The 23,200-nt window shown below is 41.6% G+C and overlaps 2 protein-coding genes across 4 annotated transcripts in view; one reads left to right on the forward strand and one right to left on the reverse strand.

Moving 5' to 3' along the window:
* The window catches only part of LOC126365943 (BRCA1-associated RING domain protein 1-like), a 169,977-nt gene extending 149,096 nt beyond the window's left edge, over positions 1–20,881 (forward strand). For both annotated transcript variants that reach the window (XM_050008719.1, XM_050008720.1), the window contains 3 exons: positions 18,915–19,024; positions 19,123–19,244; positions 20,201–20,881. In XM_050008719.1, the coding sequence (XP_049864676.1) occupies positions 18,915–19,024; positions 19,123–19,244; positions 20,201–20,542 (574 nt within the window). In that variant the 3' untranslated portion in view covers positions 20,543–20,881. The remainder of the gene's footprint in view (positions 1–18,914; positions 19,025–19,122; positions 19,245–20,200) is intronic.
* A 36-nt stretch (positions 20,882–20,917) lies between these two features.
* The window catches only part of LOC126365946 (sorbitol dehydrogenase-like), a 110,279-nt gene continuing 107,996 nt past the window's right edge, over positions 20,918–23,200 (reverse strand). For both annotated transcript variants that reach the window (XM_050008730.1, XM_050008731.1), the window contains one exon: positions 20,918–21,318. In XM_050008730.1, coding sequence (XP_049864687.1) covers positions 21,135–21,318 — 184 coding nt within the window. In that variant the 3' untranslated portion in view covers positions 20,918–21,134. The remainder of the gene's footprint in view (positions 21,319–23,200) is intronic.

The following is a 23,200-nucleotide window of genomic DNA, read 5'->3' on the forward strand; positions in this document are numbered from 1 at the left end:
TTTTTTGTGCCAACGATGACCATGGAATTCTTTGCATCTCATATCCAGCACAGTAGCCAGTCATTTGTGGTGGGGCTGTCATGTACCCTGTTGGTTGTAGCCCTCTGACTACACAGGGATCGCTCTGCTGATGCATACGCCGTTAACTCCCCACATATGCCAAGGAGTAGATGCCTGTCACCCTGGGGCATCGGGACTTCCAGCAATGGTCATCCTGCATGGTGGCTTTTGCTGTGGCTGGGTGGCGCCTGTGGGGAGTGTCCCTGGTCGGAGTGTGTGACATCAGGGCTTATGATGCGCAATGAAGCATACCTCGTCATCACTGGCTGGTGATCAAACACCAGCAGTCTCTAAGCATTCCAAGTCTCAGTAAAATCCAAGGAAGTATGATCCTAAATCGTTCCCTCCGTGGCCACACCAACGGAGGAATGCCAGGCTAAGGATGGCAGTGAACCGTATTCATCCCGGTACGTCGTATGTACCACAGCTTATGGGGACACCTTACTCTTGATGAAGCCTCAGTTTTTTGTAGAGCATGTAGAGGACAAGTTTGGAGAGGTAGAGGGTTTGTCCAAAGTGTGGTCAGGGTCAATCTCGATAAAAATGGTGTCCTCTGCCCAGTCACTGGCATTACTTCCTTGTGACAAGCTGGGGGATGTTTCCATTACCATCATGCATCATAACAGCTTAAATATGGTCCAGGGAATTATATTCCACAGGGACCTTCTTCTTTCAGTCTGTGCGCCAATTTATAGCGACAAGGAGTTTATTTACTCTGACTCGTCTATCGGGATCCGAGAGGTAATCAGGTTGCCTCTGGTGCATTCATCTTGGCTTTCGCAGGTGACACATTACCCGAGAAGGTCAAGATGAAGGTCTACCACTGTTACATAAAGCCATATATTCCTCCCCCAATGTGCTGCTGTAAGTGCTGGAAGTTCAGACATATGCCTTCCCGCTGCACTTCCAGCATCACATGTTGAGATTGTGGATGTCCATCCCATCCCAATACTCCATGAGTCCCAGCTCCCATATGTGTCAACTGCAGAGAGCATCATTCCCCTTGCTCACGAGACTGTAGGATTTGACAATGAGAAAGGGAAACCATGGAATACAAGACCCTGGACTGACTGACCTACACTGAGGCCAATAGGAGATTTGAGTGCCTGCATCCTGTGGCTATGACCTCCTCTTATGCCGTCGCTACGAGAACAGTTGTAGCCCCATCAGTTCAGAGAGTTCCATTCGGCTCTCAGAGCTGGAAGTCTAAACCATCCCCCTTGATGGTGGAGGGCGCTTCCATCTCTGTTACTCCCGCATCACCTACTTCGGGAGCACTGTCCCCACAACCATTGGGGACACCAGTCCCCACTTCTCAGCTGGAGAAGCGTACGTCTTCTTCGGCTCCTCTCGCTAGTAAGGGGTGCCTTGGGTCCCTCCCTTCCCAGGTTTCTGTTAGTGGGAAAGATGACACCTGCCAGGGCTGAAGTGCCCAAAAGCACCTGGTTGTAGGGCTTCACGCTCATCCTCAGTCCCAGAGACTGAATCAGTGAAGCCTTTCGAGCCAGAGAAACCCAAGGATCAGCGAGAGAAATCCAGAAAGAAGACCCCCAATACCAAGGGACCTGTGGTGGCTCCCACACCACCGTTGCTTACAAGCTTTACGTCTGAGGATGAGGTGAAGATTCTGCCATCTGCTGAGGACCTAGATCTGGATAGACCCTCAGACTCAATGGAACTAGCCTGTTCAGGAAATAAGTCAGTGGCAGCAGGTGACCCAGAGGCGTAGACTCCCTCATTGAGTATTTCATGCCTTCCCAGTCTCACGATCGTGTCATCCATCCTCTAGTGGAACTGCGGCAGTTTTTTCCACCACCTGGCTGAGCTAATAAAACCGTTAAGCTTTACACCTGCTTTCTGCATTGCCCACCAAGAAACCTGGTTGCTGGCAATGCGGACCCCTGCACTTTGCGGATACAGGAGTATTATAAGAACCATAGCAAATATGATAGTGGGTCAGATGGAATTTGCATTTATGTCCTGAACTCGGTGTGTAGTGAACCTGTGCGTCTTCACACTCCTCTGGAAGCTGTGGCTGTAGGATACACACGATGCAGGAAAGAACTGTCTAAACGTATATCTTCCTCCTGATGGTGTGGTACCCCTGAACGTATTGGCTGCACTGATTGATCAACTCCCTAAACCTTTCCTACTTTTGGTAGATTTTTAATGCCCATAGCCGCTTGTGGGGTAACACCATGCTTACTGGCCGTAGCAGATATCTCAAAAATTTACTGCCCTAACTCGACTTGTGCCTCTTAAATACTGGGGCCACCACACATTTCAGTGTGGCCCATGGTAGTTACTCGCCCATTGATTTATGAACTTGCAGCCCAGGATTTCTCCCATCTATCCACTGGAGAGCCCCTGATGACCTCTGAGGTAGTGACCACTTCTCCGTCTCCCTGTTACTCGCCCGTCGTCATGCCCACACACGCCTATCCAGATGGGCTTTAAACAAGTCAGACTGGGTAGCCTTCACCTCTGCTGTCACCATTGAATCTCCCCCACGTGGTGCCATCGATGTTGTGATTGAACAGGTCACTACAACGATAATTTCTGCAACGGAAAATTTTAACACTCATTCTCTAGGGTTCCCCCAGCGAAAGACAGTCCCTTATTGGTTACTGGAAGTTGCTGAGGCAATTAAAGAGTGTCTTCGAGCACTACAGCAACATAAGCAGCAACATTCCAGTGTGGCTCCGTGCCTATGTTCGCCTGCTTATAAAACGACAGAAACAGGAGTGTTGGGAGAGGTACGAGTCAACCATTGGGTGCCATACCTTCCGAAGTCTGGACAATGATCAGGTGTCATTTTGGGTACCAGACCACAACAGATTTACCCTGGCGTTAAAATCAATGGCATGATCTCTACCGATGCAAACGCGATTGCTGAACACTGTGCTCGAGCCTTTGCATTGGAGAACTACCCTCCAGCCTTTTGCACCCTCAAATGGCAGATTAAAAGTCCTCTCATTCGCTTCACGCCTCAGTGAACCCTATAACATCCCATTTACGGAGTGGGAGCTCCTCAGCACCCTTGCACATTGCCCTGACACAGCTCCTGGGCCGGATCGGATACACAGTCAGATGATGAAACAACTCTCGTCTGACTACAAGCAGTATGTCCTCGTCATCTTCAACTGGATCTGGTGCGATGGCGTCTTTCCATCGCAATGTTGGGAGAGGACCATTATTCTAGTGCTAAAATCCGATAAAAGTCTGCTTGTTGTGGATAGCTATCGGCTCATCAGCCTCTCCAACTTTCTTTGTAAACTGCTGGAACGTAAGGCGTGTCGGCATTTGGGTTGGGTCTTGGAGTCACATTGCCTACTGGCTTCATGTCAAGGCGGCTTCTGCCAGGGTCGCTCTACCACTGATGATCTTGGGTTCCTCGAGTCTGCCATCCGAACAGCCTTTTGCAGATGCCAGCACCTCGTTGCCATCTTTATTGACTTTCGTAAAGCATACGACACGACCTGGTGACATCATATCCTTGCCACATTGTATGAATGGGGTGTCTGGGGCCCACTCTCGATTTTTATCCAAAACTTCCTGTCGCTCCGTACTTTCCGTGTCCAGGTTGGTGCCTGCCATCTTTTCGCAAGGGTACATATTGTGTGTGTGTCTATTTTTGGTGGGCATTAACACCCTTACAGCAGCTGTAGGGTCTTAGGCCTCCCCTTCTCTGTATGTGGATGACTTCTACATTTCGTATTGCCCCTCCAGTACTGGAGTTGCTGAGCGGTGCCTACAGGGAGCTATTCACAAGGCGCAGTGAAGGGCTCTAGCCCACCGCTTCCAGTTTTCAGCCGTGAAGTTGTGTGTTGTGCACTGCTGCAGCTCTACAGAGCCCTTGGTTCCCTACTTGATTATGGGGTCTGGTTTACAGTCTGGCAGTGTTCTCAATGTTGCATTTTCTTGACCCAGAGCACTACTGCGGTGTTGCCCTAGCGACAGGAGCTTTTAGAACGAGTCCGGTGACCAGTGTCCTGGTGGAGGCCGGAGTCCCTCCACTGTGGATCTGATGTGCGCAACTGCTCGTCATTGTGTTGCACACATTCGTTGTTCTCCTGAGCATTCGAATTACTGTCATCTTTTCCCACCCACAGCACTTCATCTCCCGCATCGCCGGTCCAGGTCAGGGCTCACGGGTGCAATTTGCGTGTGATCCCTTCTATCCGAACTGGAGTCCTTCTCTATACCACCTCTACTTGAGGTCCATTCGCCTACACCTCCATGGTGTACACCTTGGCTGAAGCTTCGTGTGGACCTATTCATGGCCCTAAGGACTCTGTTAACCCCTCTGAAGTTGTTTACACTGGTGGCTCAATGGCTGATGGTAATGTTTGCTTCACTTATTGAACAGCATTCCTTGCCCACTGGCTGCAGTGTATTCACAGCAGAACTTGTCATATCTTGTGCACTTTAGTACATCCATTCCTGTTCTGGTGAGTAATTTCTTCTCTGTTCTGACTCCCTGAGCAGCTTACAAGCTATCGACCACTGCTACCCTCGCCATCCTTTGGTAGCGAACACCCAGGAGTCCATCTCTGTCCTGGAATGGTCCAGTCATTCAGTGGTGTTTGTGTGGACCCCAGGACACATCAGAATCCCAGGCAACGAACTTGCTGACAGACTGGCCAAACAGGCTATGCGGAAACCGCTCCTGGAGGTAGGCATATCTGAAACTGACCTGCGTTCTGTCTTACACCGTAATGTTTTACGGCTTTGGGAGATGGTGTGCCATAACAGTATGCACAACAATCTGTGTGTCATTAAGGAGGCTGCAAATGTGTGGAAGCCTTCCCTGCAGGCTTCTCGCAGGGAATCGGTTGTCCTTTGTCGGCTCTGCATTGGCCATACGGGGCTCACACGTGGTTACCCCCTCTGTCACGAGGACCCACCTCAGTGTCGCTGTGGCTCCCAAATGACAGTCATCCGCCTCTTGCTGTACTGTCCTCTTTTAGCCACTCTTTGACGGACTTTTAACTTTCCCAGCCCCCTACCTTCGGTGTTGGGCGACAGTGCCTCAACAGCAGCTTTAGTTTTACGTTTTATCATGAAGGTGTGTTTTATCATTTGATATGTGTTTTAGCATATGTCCTTTGTCTGTCTGTATCCTCCACCCTAGTACTTTTAGGGTGGAGGTTTCAATGTGTTGCTGAGTGGCCGGCTTCACCTTGTTTTATTCTCATGGTCAGCCAGCCAAGGTAATCTGTTTTCTTCTTTTTAATCTCTGCTCCCTCTTTCTTGCATATCTCTGTGGTTTTCTTGTCATGTTTTGTCCATTGTAGTGTTTCTTGTCCTTCTGTTGTTCTTCTGGTTCTTCCTTTCTCCTGTTATTGTGCCGTATGTCCTTTTTTTTCCCCTTGGGTGATTGTTCTAGTGGGAACAAGGAACCGATGACTTTGCAGTTTGGTCCCTTACCTCCCTTTTAAACCAACCAACTAACCATGCCATTTGTCTGCCGTGTATGGCCACTAATCCTGTGCCCCCTTTTTTGATGACTCCTATGATCGCCAGTTCGGTACGCGTCCCTGTTCTCTGTTATGTCCTGGAGTTCGATTTTGGGTCTTCGTCAGGTGGATTAACTTCACGTTCCCTGCAACCCTTCACCACCTTGGTGGCTTCATGCAGCGACCCATGTCATATTGCCCTTCATTCGCTTCCTAAGGACTCTACATCAGCCTCATTCTATCACTTTCAGTTTCACGACCTTTGAAGGAATTTTGCAATAGTACCTCTGTGTACACACATGTCTCTCAGACTGATTGTGGTGTCGGAAGTGCCTTCGTCATTGTCGCCAATATTTTGATATCAGCTTCCGACACACTGCTCAGTATTTACAGCAGAGCTCTTCGCCCTGTATCAGGCCACGGAGTACATCCGGCGACACAGGCATTTCAAATGTATCATCTGCTCACTCTCTCTTGGCACCCTTCAAAGCCTCTGGTGCACTGTGTACTGTCCATCCCTTGGTGCAACGGGTCCAGGAAATTCTTGATAAAGCAATTGTGATGTTTCTGTAGGTCCCTGGTCAGGTTAGTCTGACAGGAAACGAGGCTGCCGATGCTGCTGCCAAGGCTGCAGTCCTCATACCTCAGCCCACTAGTTCTTACATTTCCTTTAATGATGCCGTGTTGCCATCTGTCAGGAAGTTGTACAGCTTTGGCATTTCATGTCCATAAGCTCTGGGTTGTGAAGCCTTTCCCAGCAGCTTGGACAACCTCCCCTCAGCCCTCTCACTGCTAAGAGGTCATTTAAACTAGAGTGTGTGTTGGGTATTGCCTTTTAAGCCATTGGCATTTAAGTGGTGCTCCCCCGCCACATTGTGCATAGCTGTTAACTGCCCACCATTTCCTGACAGAATGCCCATTCTTTGAATGTTTCTGTTTGTGTTCGAGTTTTCCGTCCGAGTTATTGGCCATTAATAGCGAACGACCCCCTATTTTACTTTTTATCCTTCATAGCAATATGGCAAAGGCCATTTAATTTTTAGTTCTGGACCTCGATTTCTCTACTGGGCATTTTATTGACCTTGCTCTACGTCCCTGTGTTTAGCTGTCTTCTCTTTCGTTGTTGGGGATTGACATGTAGTCATTTTTAACTCCTCTCTTTGTCTTCTTTTTGACATGGGTGTGTGTGATCCTAGTTGTTTTGCACTCTAAAACAAAACAAAACAAAATGAGGGAGAGATAAGGAAGTCCTTACTTTGTTTTGTCAACTTACGTCTGTATTTATCCTTGAGATCTCAAAACTTGTCAGGGAAAAATGCTAAAACTTGTGTGGAAATCGCTAAAATATCAGGGGATTTCACTCGGGAAACTTGTGGCAACCCTGGATGGGCACGGAGTGCTTGCATATTATCTCGAAAGATGAACCTGTCACCAAAATGTTCACTATACGGACCGACAGTAGGTCGGAGAATCATCTCTTGATAATTACTCTCGACAGTAGAGGTTTGACATCCATTCCCAGTGCCAAATCAAAATGTGACTGGCCTGACCAGCTTCCAGCTGAACCCATGAGATTGCGTGTAAAGTCTTGCCTTGTTACCAGGTTATTTCTGTACACTTCTATGACAATCTTCTAGCATCAGACAAATATCACATTCACCAGTGAAGAGAACCTGATGACACTGATATTAATTTCAATTCCATTCCAGGTTTCCCCTAGTTCACTTTCAGCCATCACGGTGCTGAGGGATATTTGTTGTCATTTGTAATGGGCGCCTAATGCCACAGCAATTGTATGGGAATAGTTGTGTGCTGTCTGGGTCGACAGCTCTCTCCCGAGTGCCTCTGAGAAGGGCGGTGCTGTCGGCCGCGGGCGACCACTACGAGGCATGTCTTATACTGTCTGTGTCTTAGGACAGCCTTTGAATGTTCACAAGATATAATCGTGGTGTATGACCGTTTGGCAGGCTACCTCTTCTGCTGACAGCCCTTGTTGCCATCAGGTGGCAGTGTGCACGCAGAAAGAGCTCGAATTTTTGTCGACAGACCGGACAACGTACACAGGCACCACTGTCCCATTAACAACTGAATACAGAATGCACTCTACTGAATTACACTAAGAGGTTTTCTTCAGCCTCTATTGCATAAGTGACTGTCTGTAGAGATTTCGTGGACACAGAATAACATGGAGAAGCAGATTTATGATTTTTCAAAAAGTAAATTTTAAAAAATGAGGTTTCATGTAGTGAGGATGGTGCAAACTATGGTGTTTTAATTATTTTTTTCATTTTTTTTATTTATTTATTTTTTAAAGTAACTCCACCTTTTGCCAATTGGTACTCTTCCAGACTTTTTCTATATAAAAAAAAAAGCATTCAGAAAGGGAGGAGGAAAAAAAATGAAACTTCACCAGTTGAGGGTTATGTTGTGTTTTTTCAGTGATAAAATCTGCAAAGAAATCATTAGTAGGCGTCCATTTAACACTATAATGTAGCACCCCCTTGGGCCTGGATGCATGTAGTGATTCGGTTCGGAGGAGTGTCATAGAGCCACATTATAGCTCCTGAGGCAAGGTGACCCACAACTGTTGTAACTGCTCTTTGATACCGTGGATAACGGCACTGGTACAGAGCTGACATCTGAGCTGGTCCCACACCTCTTCCACCACAGACAGATTGGGGGGGGGGGGGGGGGTGGAGTACCTCAGTATTGTGCAGATAGTTTGTAGAGACACATCCCGTGTGCGGATGAGTATCATACTCTTGAAAAATGATACGACAGTATTGTCTATTGTCACACGAGACATAACAGTTGACGATGCTGGATGGCTGTGACATACTATTGTCTCATCAGACTTCCATCAGTCGCTGTCAGTTGGGGCGTGAAGTTTTACCTGACCACTTTCCACACTGTGGCGCCAGGAATAACACCACTGTGCCTCTCCAAAACATTGGAAGAGTGGGAGCTCTCAGTAGGTCGCTGCCATACTCACCAACAGTGATCTTCGGGGGTGGTGCAGAACTGTGATTGATCAGCTGGAGACAATGCAACGCCAATTGTCAGCAGTCTGTGGTCAGTGGTCACAGCATCACTCCAGATGCAGTCCGTTTCTGTTGTGGAGTTAATGGAAGTCTACACGTGGGATGGTAATTCACTGTTTCAGCTGCTGCTGATCTCAGAACATTGGAAGGAATCCGTTACTTGTTCTCACATGGCAGGCACAAAAGTGAAGGAGTTACATGTGGTCAGTGCACGATATGGTGATTCTCTCTCGTGGTGGTCAGATATGTCAGCTGTAACTGTGACAAGTACGCTTGTCCGAACATTTCCACGGAGTCCGATGTCGAGTCACAGTCACATCCGAATGCACCACAACTAGTTAAAAGCAAACAAATCAGACATTTGTTAAATAAATGACAAATAAATCTTGCAATAAATGTCACTCCACTAAGTAGAGGTCCACAGTGAAGCCCTTTCCAACTCCGCCAGGTACCGATTTCACTGTCGCACACAAGCGTGTGCCATCTCCTTTGCCTTCACTGTGATCACTCAAGATCTGACACTGCTCTTGCCCCTTATATAACCTACAGGTGCTGGTAACAAGACTAAACACATATAGCACTAATGCACTCTGGTGGCAATTCTTACCTGTCACAGAGAATTACAACTCCAATAAACTGTGTACCCACTGATGATGTGTTCTGGGTACAAGTACAAAGTTACGTACACACCTGACCGTATCTTCTGGCTGCTTCACATTTTTTGTCAGGCAGTGTATATTGAGGTAATTGCAAGTAGCCTATAGCCCAAATTGTAGAATAGTAAGAAAATAAAATAAACATTTACATTTGCAGGCATTGTTGAGTCATTTACGATATCTGTAGTAACTTTAAAGTAGAGGCCTGCAAGTGCATCGGTCCATCCAAGTAGTCTGCACACAATTGCAGTACACAAGAGAGAGCGAAAATACATTTAACAAAAGTTGATGGAAGTTGCCGAAGGTGAATGATACTGCCTCACCTAGTAACACAAGCGATTGAGCACGTGTCCACAGCCTCACAGATGTAATGCGCTTGCTGCAAATTTGCACTGTGCCCATGCACAATGTGCTTCCTTTACCACCAAAGTTGGTCAAAATTTGTTTGAATGGTGAATAATGAATATGGATAAAAATTATTATTTGTTATTCATGAAGAAACAAATTCTATTCGTGAAAACGAGTAAAAGCATTGATTCATCATCTGTGGATAAAAATCATTATCCATAATAGATAAATATTAAATCCAGTGACATTTATTGATGGAGTTATTTGTCATTTATTAAACAAATCTCTGATTTGTTTACTTTTAAGTTAGCTTGCAGAATATCTCTTTTTTTTTTTTTTTTTTTTTTTTTCAAATATCTCATTAGAAAGTTTATTTGGTGTTTGAAGATTACCGATTGTGGCACACTAAAGAAAATGCATTCTGCATCTTCAAAGAGGATATCGGTGTTTTATACATCCTGAAATCAGGATGAAATGATCACAAGGCATTTTTGGCTGGGAGAACTCACCTGGAGTGGCACTGCTGCCTACTGAAAATCTTTTTATTTGGTGCCACTTTTGCAACTTGTGCTTCTGTGATGATGAAGATAACATGGCACTCGGGGCCCTGAGTCGATAAGATCTCCCGCCTTAGTCAGGAATCAAACCTAGGACCTCACAATCTCAGGGCAGGGAATTAATCGCTACACCATTAGCTGCAGACTATTTCAGGGTAATAATATAAGACTTCCAAATCACAATCTTCTTCGGCAAAAACTGAGAAATGATCAGTTCTATGTAGTTTTTAGTAAGCCTCCCTTTGTTATGGACAGCAATACTTGTGAACTATTTGTTTTTAAATCACAGTTAAGACATCTCTGCAATAACTGCAGTTGGAGTACAAAGGTGGAAAAAACTCATAATCATCTCGTAGCACCTGCACGATAAAAAAGTTGCCAGGGTGGTGCAATTATAAACTCTCTTTTTGTACACAATTGCAGTATCCCTTCCAAAATTTTTCAATGCTATGTAAATGTGTAAGTGCATGTTGAATTGAAAACTATTCCATTTTCTAATGGAAAGCATACTCTGAGTTAATTCTGTAAGGCACTTTAGGAGACTTTAAATATAAAGCCTGCCATTAGTCATTAGCAACCACTGAGTTCTTCTTTTTCTCACTCATTCTTTGGCAGTAGAAACAAAAATGAATTGTGTAGCTATATCAACAAGACTCCCATGCCTGATGGTGTTAGCAGTTTTGGTACAGTAGAGGAAGGTGCCAGAGATAAAGTTTTCCTGTTGGCCGCATTCTTGTCTTTACGTACTTACATTTAACGCTTGGGAGGTTTGAAGTACTGGCAAGTGCAGAGGCAATTGAATTGTGCCACGTCAGTAGTACAACTGTTGAGGCCATCCGTCATAAAGTATTTATCTCTGAACTGAATTATGTAGCCAGTTAGAGGGGACGTACAGTTCAGCTGCTCTGAAACACGATGCAACTTGACTTGACATTTTTCTCGCTGCTAAAGAAGAAAGAAGCAATAAGTTAACAGAAATAGTCGTCAAACTACCGTGGTATTGAACCCCCAAACTTAAGCTTTGCAATCTGGAACTTAACCACTCAGACACCAAGGCACATTTGCGCACAAACCATTAGTAAGTTATTTACCAGAAGAATGTGTTCTAAGCCTACGGAACAAACACTAAATATAGAATTCTGTACAAGAATTGCGCTAACAAATATGGTGATATTCTACATTACTGTACTTTTATGGGTCTATGGAATGAATAATTTATCTAATCTAACATAATATAATCTATTTAAGTTACAAATAATTTGGAATAAATTTGTTTGAATATTATGTTTATTTGAATAATTATCTAGATAGAAATTTTTTTGAATAATGGCCATCTCTGCTTACTTCTTACTACACCTTGTGCTTCCTTCACCTTTCCAGATAGTGCAGCTAAAATTATCAACGGTAATGAGTCATGTTAGTTCATTTGCTTGCTTTTCTCATGAGAGCTTAAGTATAAATGCATTAAAGTATTTTAGTTAATTATAAATAAAGTTCTCACTCTCTTCAACATAAGTCTCTTTCATTTGTTCTGGCCAAATATGCTTGTGTCAGTGTGGTTTCAGCAACAGACTGAATGTGAGCTTTATTACATCAGCTGTTCATTCACATGAATTTACAGTTCCACAGCTAAATTAGTGACCTTCAACAACATTCAGTATTTGATTATTACTTCAATTTTCATTTTAGGTGATTCTCTGATAAGCATGTGCATTCTCCATAGAAAGTGGAAAACAGTGCTACAAAGAAATTCTAATTCTAAATGCACTCCAGTGTTTTCTGTGTTCATTAGTGCTACATTCATGTTTCCTTAGCTGTACGGCAGGGTGACTCGCCTGTACATCCTCAGTTAGTGAGAGTGTGCATGCACTGCTGACCCAATGCTTCCGCAAAGTGTGCGAAGTTAGTGATGGTAAATGAGTGCTGGTCATGCAGGTTTACTACACAGTTGCAGTGCTCTGTTATATACCCAGGATAAAAAAAAGATAACTTTTTTGATTATTAAATTTTTTGATTTTTGTAGTGTGTATGATATTGGCATAAATATAGGTGGAGAGTTTGTGATCGACACATCACCAAATTTACTGCCCGATGTGTCCACATAATTGTAACTGCACTGTGAGGTGGGGTACGCTTGTCAATATAGATCATCCTTTTTGCATTTATGCATCCACACTTCCAGTACCCGACCTGCTGCCCAGGGGAAAATGAACATTGATAGCTTACTTGTGCCACACGTATTTGGAGTAGTGACCAACCTAAATAGCTATGATTATTAGGCTGCAAATGAAGTAAATACTGATGTGATGTTGTTCAGCACGCGGTCCCCAATTATCAGTAGAATTATACGCACTTATATCCCTACAGTATATGTATTAAAGTTACTGCTTAATGTAGCTAATTGGTTATTAAAATAACTGCAGATACCCAGTAATCAGTTATTTATTCACTTTTGAGATATTCATGCTCTTTCCTGAGAAATGTTTATCTTGTACACACCAGTAACAGTCACCGGGCTGTATTGGTATTGTTAGTAACAGCAGAAGTTGCAAGAGTTGAACTTGTCAAAATATCGAAACTTTTTCAAAACGAATCTTTGAAAAATTTTGATGTGCTTTGTTCTGCTGTTTTATTTTCGGGATAACCTGCCATTACAATTAGCATGCAACTCATTTGGTAAGGACCTTATAAAGAAATGGTAGGGTGAATCTTCAAACGAATTCCCATCTTTTTTGATCTGTGTTTCAAAGTTTGCATACAATGGATATTGTGACACCAAACAAAACTTTTGATGCAGTCACTTCACTGTAGGATAATTCTTCAGGGAGTTCTTTAAATAGTTTTATAACTTTGATTAATTCTGGAAGAAGCTGCTGGTGGATATTCAAAGGATAGTGTGACACACCGTCTGTAGCTTTTAGTGATTGTTGTAGATTTGCCACCTGTTCTATATTTCCCCAAGTTACAAAATTTAAGTATTGTGACATTGTGTGTGTTTATCAACTGTTCCTGAGTTGTTGTGAGCTTTTCTGTAGCCAGGGTACTCCTTTAACAAAGGCTGCACAATCGATTTTGCGTTTCTGATTGAATGTATCACCTAGAATGACCCTTTCACACAGCTGCAGAGGTTATGCTGATTGGCAACTTTTGCCAGATTAAAACCACAAGCCTCACTGAGACCCGAAACCAGAACCTCGCCTCTGCTGAACAGTGATCTGCTGAGTTACCTAGGCATGATCTTCGAGACCTATTGTAGAAGCTTCAATTTTGCCAGGAATTCTACTTTCCAGTTGTTACAAAAGCTCTGCTGCACTCCATCAGAACTAGTGCTACTGGGAGAAGGATACCACAGAGAAGTGGTTTAAGTCCAGCTTAGGTAAATGCTTCCAAAATGAATCTGTCACTCAGCAACGGAAAGTGGCAGGAAATTTGAAAACAGCACATACTCCAATGACAATGTATTGAAGATAAAAAATATGTTTTAAGTGTCTTAAGTAGAATGGCTTTTATTTGAAAAATGGTTAGGTTTGAAACAGGAAACTGCTATTATTTGAGTTTATTGTGTAGGGTCGGCTGTCATTGTAGATTTGCACACAGGTATCGTCAATGAAATTGTTTTTATTTGTTTACAAACCATTAAAACATTTTTATTGCTCAATTTAAAAATTAATATAAATCATTAGTTCCATTGAGTTTTACAAAGTCTCTTACGTCAAATTTGGCGGAAGGGAATTTCATTCAAAAGTTATGTTAGTTTAAACCAGATCCGGCCGAGCAGTGCTCCACAGGCAAGAGTCCTCCGACTGCGCGCCTACCCAGCAGTCTGATCACTTTGGCAATTGGGGCTGAGGGGTAAGGGTAAAGCAACGCTGCAGTCGCAGGCAGCTACAGGTAGGCAGTCATCTTGCCCCACACCAAGCACTGGATTGCAATATTACTTGCGTTAAATTAGGTTTATGTTCTCCATGTGTCCGAAAGAAGAAAAATTGAGAAGCCACCTCATTCAGTATGGAATGTGAATTGCTTTACTTTTTACGTAGTTCGAAGACCATGCAAAGTGCTTAATATGCCATTGCACAATTATAAGATGTAAATACTCATTTCAGTCTAATTACAACACCAGCCACAAAGACAATATGATGCACTTGCCATCTGACGAACAATATTGAATGCTGACTGAACTGAAGGTAATCATTAGGGAAGAAACTGTGTTAAGGTTAAGGGGTCCTTTGGTTTGGAGCCGAGTGGAGGGTCTCGACCAACGGCTTTGTCGACTCTGTGACAGTCTTGGCTACAGATTTTGAGACCTGCGTTATTGTGTGGGGATTTGCAGGACTCCCATTTATCAGGGTGCACTACACAAAGGAAGTAGCTACTCTAGTAGCAGAGTACTTGTGGAGGCACATGAGGGTTTTTTAGGCAGTATGGTAGTTTGACGTGCTCTCACGAACACTTGCCAGTCGAAATGCACCAAGGTAAGTCAGATGGTGTTCAGAGTAAAGACACTTCAACAGTCATAATTTTATCCATAAACTGTAGAAGTGTTTGTAGTAAAGTTCCCGAATGTACTGCCCTCCAGATAAGTTCTAGTGCTCAAAATTATTCTTGGGACTGAGAGCTGCCTGAAACCTAAAGTGAAAAGCTCCGAGATATTTAGTGAGTCATGGAACGAATATCGGAAAGATAGATTAGAGGCCATAGGAGAGGGAACGTTAATTGAAGATGACAAAAATATTGTCTCTGTTGAGTTCAAAGTTGGATGTGACAGTGAAGATACCTGGTTGTGTATAGCAGGTGTGGATGAAACCGAGTTAAATGTTGGATGATTTTGCCAGCCACTCAATTCTGCTGTGACAGTACTAGTCATTCAAAGAAAGTCTACGGTCAGTATTGTGTAAATACCCAGATCATGCAGTACTAGTTGGAGGCGACTTTTGCCTGCCAAGTACAGACTGTGATGTCAATGCATTCATTGCAGGGGGCACAGACAGACAGTCATGCAAAATAATTTTTAACACATTTGCTGAAAACTATTATGAGCAGCTAGCACGGCAGCCCACACGCAGTGAAAATATCATAGACCTTTTAGCTACAAATAGGCTGGACCTATTTAAAATCAGTAAGCGTGTCAAAGGCTTCCATTCAGTTCCTTGTTGACCACATTCAAGAATTCGTTCATGCTGGAGAGTTACACCTACCATCATTTGGCCATTGGACAAACTCCTATACGGACGAAGTAGTAATAAGCATCTCTTGTGTGGAGAAAAAACTGAAAGATATGAAAGCAAATAAATCACCAGGTCCGAATGGAATCCCAATTTGTTTTCCAAAGAGTACTCTAGGCATTGACACTTAACTAGCTTGCATTTATTGTGGATCTCTCACCTAGCATGAAGTCCAAAGTGACTGGAAAAAGCGCAGGTGACTCCTGTATATATAAGAAGAGTAAAAGAATAGGCCTCTAAAATTACAGACCGATATCCTTAACTTCAGTTTGGTGCAGAATCTTTTAACATACCATTATTTTGAATATAATAAACGTTTTTGAGGCTGAGAAGCGTGTTCATGAATCACCATGGTTTCAAATAGCAGCACTCGTGCGAAACTCAGCTTGCCCATTTCTCATGTGATATACTGCAAACTATGGATGAGGGGCAACAGGCAGAGTCTATACTGCTATAGTTCCAGAAAGCATTTGATGCAATGCTCCATTGCGAGCTGGTATTGAAGGTATGAGCATATGGAACAAGTTTGCAGATATGTGAGTGGCTCAAAAATTCCTTACATAGTAGAACTTAGGTTGTTGTTCTTGGTGACGAGTGTTCATCAGAGACAAGGGTATCATCAGGAGTGCCCCAGGGAACTGCGACTATACATAAATGATTTGGCAGTTGGAATGAGCATCAATCTGTGGTTGTTTGCTGATGATACTGTGATGTATGGGAATGACTGTAGGAAGATATGAGATGACTTCGAAAAAATTTCTAGTTGGTGTGATGAATAGCAACTAGATCTAAATGTGAAATAATGTAAGTTAATGCAGGTGGAGTAGGAAGAACAAACCTGTAATATTTGGATACAGTATTAGTAGTGTCCTGCTTTGACACAGTCAAGTTCTTTAAATATATGGGCGTATCATTGCAAAGTGAAATGAAATGGAATGAGCATGTGAGAACTGTGGTAGGGAAGCCAAATGGTTGACTTCAGTTTTTTGGGAGGATTTTATGAAAGAGTGTTTCACGTATAGGATTTTAGGAAAGAGTGTTTCACGTGTAAAGGAAACCGCGCATAGGATGCAAGGTGTGTTCAATTCTTGAGCACTGCTTGAGTGTTTGGGATCCATATGAGGTCTGATTGAAGGAAGACATCACAAAGCAATTAAGATGTGGACTGCTAGATATGTTACTGGTATATTCAGACAACATGTTAGTGTTACAGAGATGCTTCGGGAACTCAAACGGAAATCCCTGGAAGAAAGGTGATGTTCTTTTTGAGAACACTATTGAGAAAATTTAGAGAACCAGCATTTGAAACTGACTGCCGAAAGTTTCCACTGCCACCAACATACATTGAATGTAAGGACAATAAAGATAAGATACGAGAAACTAGGGCTCGTATGGAGACATATAGATAGTAATTTTTCCCACGTTCTATGTGCAAGTGGAACAGGAAAGGAACTGACTAGTAGTGATACAGTGTACCCTCCACCTTGCATCATATGGTGGCTTGTGGAGTATCTATGTAGTATAGGTGTAGAGTAGTGTCAAAATCTTTTATCGTCGACATCATGAATTATTTAATTATTTCAACTCGTTAAGTCTCTTAATGCAGTGCGAGTATCACTTGATGGTAGGAGATATGGTAGACAAAATTGATGCTGTCAAATAAAAATTAATCTTATGGAAAAATAAACTTAAAAGTTCATGATACAGAGGTTGAGGCAGTTATTTGTGGACTGGACTTGACCTATTACGTGTCAATAATTGAAATATGGGTTCCCAAAAGTATTCCAAGACATTCTAAGGCTGTAGACTGATTTCTGCTCACCAACAGCGGCAGGAGAACACGTACACAAAAAGATTTGACTTTTACAAACTTCCAGAGCCAGTAGCTCCTTCTTCTGGCAGAAGAGTCGAAGAGGAAAGAAAACTGGTGAAGGAAATAGACTGGGGGGGGGGGGGGGGTTAAGGAAAAGGGGTATAGTTCAGAAAGTTAAAGTTTGTTCATGCACATGTGCGCCTGCGTGTAAAGCTTTTTGTAGTTTTGCTCATCATATTAGCACTATCTAATGTACTTATTTAATTAAGTAATAAGACTATTTATTTGAAAGGAAAATGAGAGGTTGTAACTAAACTCTACTGATAAATAACCAGCTTAAAAAATATCCTGAAGTAATCACAGTGTGCTGCAAACATATGTCCCGTAGTTTCTCACGTATGTAGCCTTAAGCAAATAGCCCTCTCATTCACACATCTGCTTAGAATAGTGCAGTATAATGGGTGAAGCCAGAGCATGGATAGCTTTAGCTGCGCTCGCAGAGCATGTTCGCAATATCAGAGCACCAGGCCTGATTGAAACACTTGAAAAATTATCTACTCAAGAATTATCTCATCTTAAAAGGTTTGAAGATGTGCCAAAACTCATGGAAAATATAAAAACTGAGTACAATCCATGGTATTCTTTCCAGTTTTTCATATATTTTGCTCTTTTTTATTTCCAACCCCCTTTCACAGAACGTCCGTTGTTATCTCTTTAAAAGTGGTGTGGTATGATTTATGCCTACAAATGAAAAATGGCTTCTTCCAATATTTTTTGAGGCAGTCTTTTCAAACAAAGCATATTTGATAATAGCTTTCCACAGATGTAGCACCATCGGGGAAGAGCCATATTTCTCCATAATTACTTTCTTTATGTGCTCTGCATTCCGCCTTCACAGTGGAGTGGTCAGGGGGCAGACCCTTATGCAGGGTACCTGCGTTTGATTCCCTGTACTGCCAGGGATTTTTCGTCGGTGGAAGGACTGGACCTAGATGCACTTAGCCTCGTGATGCCAGTTGATGAGCTACCTGTAATTGAGAGGTAGCAGCTCCAAGGTTGAAATCTCGACAACAGCCAGGAATGTGGTGGGCTGACTGTATGCTGTTCCATACTGCATCTGATAATAAGACTGAGGATGACACGGCAGTTGGTCGACTATCACATGGTCTCCAGGGCCCAATTTTTAATACTTAATCTCAAATAAATGGGTTTAAATGTGCTGCCTCTGTCCTCTACATGCTTGCAATATGACACCTGTTTAACATGTTTCCACAGTGGAAAATTCCGAATGGAATGTAAAAATATTATGAAAAGGATAGTTGCTACTTACCGTACAGCAGAGATGCTGAGTCGCAGATAGACACAACAAAAAATGCCAGAAGGTGAGCTGACAGCCGGCCAACATTGCCTTTGTTGGAAATAAATAACACACACACACACACACACACACACACACACACACACACACACACACGACCACAGTGTTTGGCTTCTGAGGCCACATTGTGAGCAGCAGTTTGTAATACTTGCTCCATTTAATGGTTGTAGCTGATTAACATATATATATATATATATATATCTCTGTGTGCTAGAGCCCCAAATTTTGCCCTTACACTTTGACTTTTCCTTTCTCACAATGTTTTGATATTACTCTTATCTATAAGTGGGTTTAATCTATAACCACCTTTGATTTAGAATGCTAGAAATAACACTGGTAATACGATAATTAATCCACATTAATTCAATCATTTACAGTTCTGAAGTTACTGCCATCTTAACAAACACTGAAGATGGACAAGTATCTTCACTGACGTTACCTGTTCTTTGTGGTATCATGCAAGGGAAATGGATTCTTAGTTTTGACTGTAAGTATAATATTTTCTAATAATTTGCATTTCTTCAATGTAAATAAATTATAGATTCACCTTTATTTATTTTCAAAAACTTAAACTTTTTTTTTCAGGGGTACGCAAATGTACATCAGAAAATAAGATAGTTGATCATAAACCATTTGAGGCTAAAGGAACATTGGCTTTTCCTAATTCTGATGCTCCAAGGAAAGGAAGGCTGACTAACATTCAGCAGGTATTAAACATTTCCTTCTTTAGATGTCAGTGTACTGCAATAACAGTGAATTTAGACATGGAGTAACAATGTAATACATTTGGTGGTAATGGTTAAAGACAACAGTTCCATTTTTAATAACTTACACTTCTTTTCTCTCCTTCAATTACATTTTGCTTGAGGAAGGAGCCTATGAAATTGATGATTGAAATTTGCCATTTCTAGTTCATTGGTTGCAATCTATATTTGTGCATTTACAGAATGATAGGAGGCACCCCACAAACAGTAATAAAAAGTTACATAACTGTAGTGTTTGAATGCAAAGGGCCCTTTTATGGCAAAGGGGAAGAAAGGCATTTTTGGCTATTCAGAAATTAAGTAGGGAGCTTACCTATTCAGTAACAATTAAGGAAGAAAGATTCCGATGCTACTATGTTAAAAGGACACAGTAATATATTTGAAAATAATTTTATTTTAGAAATTATTTTAGTTATTGATGATGCATGCTTGTGTTTATTTCATATGATTTCATATTCCTTATCCAGTGATTGTTGTTCTTTTAGTTCTTACATGTTCCACAATCTGTATATATCTGTTGTATACTAGTATTTTTATTCATTGCTGACCCATTTTCTGAAACGGACCAAAACAACCCGGAGGATTGACTGGAACTTGTCTGTGGTTGCCACTGCAACTCTCATAAGTGATCTAAAAATGACACAGTTGACTGTTGAAGTTCAGAAGTTACAGTTTTTTTTAATAATATTTGGCTGTTAATGCCTGCGTGACTAACACTGTATAATTTTTAGGACTTTTGCTGAAAAGTGGTAATTGGTCCCCAAAATAATGATTTGAATATTAATTCGAATGTTTTACCTCATTAAGAAATTACATAAAATAGGAATATGTTGTATCAAAATTATTCCTGTGCTAGCACATAATTCCTAACTCAAGCATAAAAATCTTTCTCCTCCTAGGTTCCAAGCATCTTCAATGGCTGTTACATATATGTTATGCATGGTGGAGTGTGTACTGTGCATGGATTGAACATGAATAAAAAAGATGTTACAACACTTATACAGATGGGTGGTGGGACAGTACTGTACAGGGAACCTAATCCAGAATCAATACCTGAAAGTGAGTGCACAGTTCCGTTCCATGCTGCTGGTGATGGTCCTCTGGCAAAGTGTTCACACTACATTATATACAAGCCAGGAAAAACAGAGCCTCAGCTCAAATATAACATGAAACATGTTAAGACTTTGCCAGTAGACTGGCTTATTTCTTGCATAGAAAAATTTGAGCTATGTCTCCCTTAAAAGAAAGGACATGTGGGAGCTGTGGAAAAATCACTTGGACTTTTTTCAGACAGCAAAACTAAAGACTACAGTTGAATGTGTGCCACATGAGAGAACTGCAGTGATGCATTTATTTGTTAAGTGTTAAATACTGTAAATGGAAAATACATGTAGATATGCTGAACACTGTACAGTTTTGATGTTATTAGAGCATTGCTCATTCTTGACCTGAATATTTTGAAATGAAATATCAATGAATAGTCACATAGCCAGCATTTGGTGAGTTACTTTTGACATAGTGTTGTTGCACTGGCAGTAATGTTATTTGCTTTGATGAAATAAATGTACCTGAGGTAATAATTTTAAAAGTTCTTTGTCATTAAATAATCAGCAGTATTTAATTAGCAATCTGATTATTTATTTCTTATTTTAATGAAATACAGTTGTGTATAATACAATTGCAGTTGTCATTAAGAATGCTTCCAGTATTTGATTTTTCTTTATAACAACATTTTAGTTTTTCTCAGTCATATAAAGGTGAACTTTTATAAATCTGCTGCTTAATTGCTGAACATTTCAATGTTTATTGTTTCACTTTTTAATCATGTTTACATTATTCATGAGAAGTAAAATTCTCATTGCTATCTGAGCAGTATATCATAATTTTAATTGGATTGTCTTCTCCTGTGTGAGCTTTTTCAAATGCTTCAGCAATTTTTACGAGAGGGTACTTATGTGTTATAAGCTGTTTGATGTCAACAACACCTGAAGCTACCATTGATAGAGCTGTTGGGTACCTGAAAAAAAAAACCTATTATTTTATTTAGCTCATCATTACTGTTGATAGTGGCTACCTTTTTTCCTACCACATGGAATTCCTAAATGTTAATCAATTAAGGCATCTGCACAGGTAAGGTAAGCTTATAAAGTTAGCAATCACATGTAACATTGCTGGCCAAATGAATGAATAATGATGAACACAGTAAACATTTCTACTAGCGACATGATCAAAATGTACACTTGCCAATAAGTCTGTAGTCACAGACTTATCGATCCACAAGTTTCTTCTTACGTAGATGTTAGTAAAGTAATGCATAAGCGGTATCTAATTATGTTATACATCTTTTTATTTTATTAATGTGTATGCCATAGCACTGCAGAGTTTCTGATTTCTCCCTTTCCCTCCCCTCCTAGAATCATGACTAAAAAACAAAAATCAGACCAAAGCCTTGTAGCAGCAGCATGTGATGATGAGGCTTTGCAAGAGAGTTTTTCATCAGGTGGTCAGAGTTTGGTTTGAGGTTATGTGCTTTCGCAGTGATCTGTGCTGACTTTTTTTCTGTTATGTAGTAGTGCCTATATGTTTTCTTTGACTCTTATACCCAACAGTGTTAGGCACATTTTTCACTGGGGCGATACAGTATGCAACTCTCAATACAAAGCAGAAGTGACTCATATTGATGGAGCATGTATAAATACAACTGAAGCAGCTTAACTGGCTCACACTGACACAACAGTGATACAGCAGCAATATGATTCTCTATCATATTGTGTGGCACAGCATGGAGTGCTATTTACTTCACGCAACTGTTTTGTACGATACACTGGGAGGGAAATTTCAAGCCGTGCAGTGTGCTTAAAAAAAATGTTTTATTTAGATCAGGCAGTGCTAGATCTGTTTCTATAGTTAATATCTAAGTAAACCTTTCCTTAAAAAATTAAAACACCACTTCTTTGGGATTCACATGTGTTCTGATATGCAGTTTTTCTTATTCAGTTCTGAGGAAACTATATGGTAAAAAACATTGATATGTTGCAGATTATAGTGTGATGTCACAGCTCGATAATGAATTGATTGTCTTTTTGGTATTGCCCATTGCCTATAGTGATTGTGGTACTTCAAAATTAAGTAAACCACAGTGAAAATTTGAAAAAAATTGTAGTAAAAAATATAGTCAGTGGCCAGTTTTCATATGGTGCATTTTAGGTCATATGAAGCTGTGTACCAAATGTAGTTAACATTCAGAACGTTTTTAAAGCTGGAAGCAGGGCTGTATATCTTAGCAGTCTCAAGTAAATATGTGACATATTCGGAAGTTGCCTGTGAAGAGGCATACAGCAACATGCCACACACAAGGCAGTCGCCACCTGCTGCATCTTGTTGTTTGTCATATCGCTCCTGTGGGAAACTGAGTGTTGCATGGATAGCCATCACATCACGTTATCTTTGTTGCAGTCTGTTGTATCCCGTATCATATTGCTTTAATGAGACCCACACCTTGGCCAAGTCAGTTCCTGTCGTGTTGTCCTACAGTAGTGCAATGAGTCCTAGGGGTTTGGAGATAATTTCAATATTTAATCTCTGAAGCTGTAGAGCACCTTGGCTTGCTGAGGTCAGGGCCACATATTGTGCCTCAGCTTTGCAAAAGACCACAGTCAGCTGTTATGCCAGGACCAGAGCTCTTTGAGATTTAAATAGATAACCAGTTGTTGATCTTCTGTCCTCATAATCCATGGACCAACCTGCATAACAGTAACCAATTATGAGGCAGTCCTCCTCTTTATAAAACAATGGATTCACTGTCTTGATACCTTCTAGATATCTACAGCTCTTTTTGATTGCCTGTCTGTGGCATTTCCTGGGATCACTAGAAAAGCCACTTGCAGTACCTATTGAGT

Source organism: Schistocerca gregaria, chromosome 4 (genome assembly GCF_023897955.1).
Source record: "Schistocerca gregaria isolate iqSchGreg1 chromosome 4, iqSchGreg1.2, whole genome shotgun sequence".
Classification (NCBI taxonomy): domain Eukaryota; kingdom Metazoa; phylum Arthropoda; class Insecta; order Orthoptera; family Acrididae; genus Schistocerca; species Schistocerca gregaria.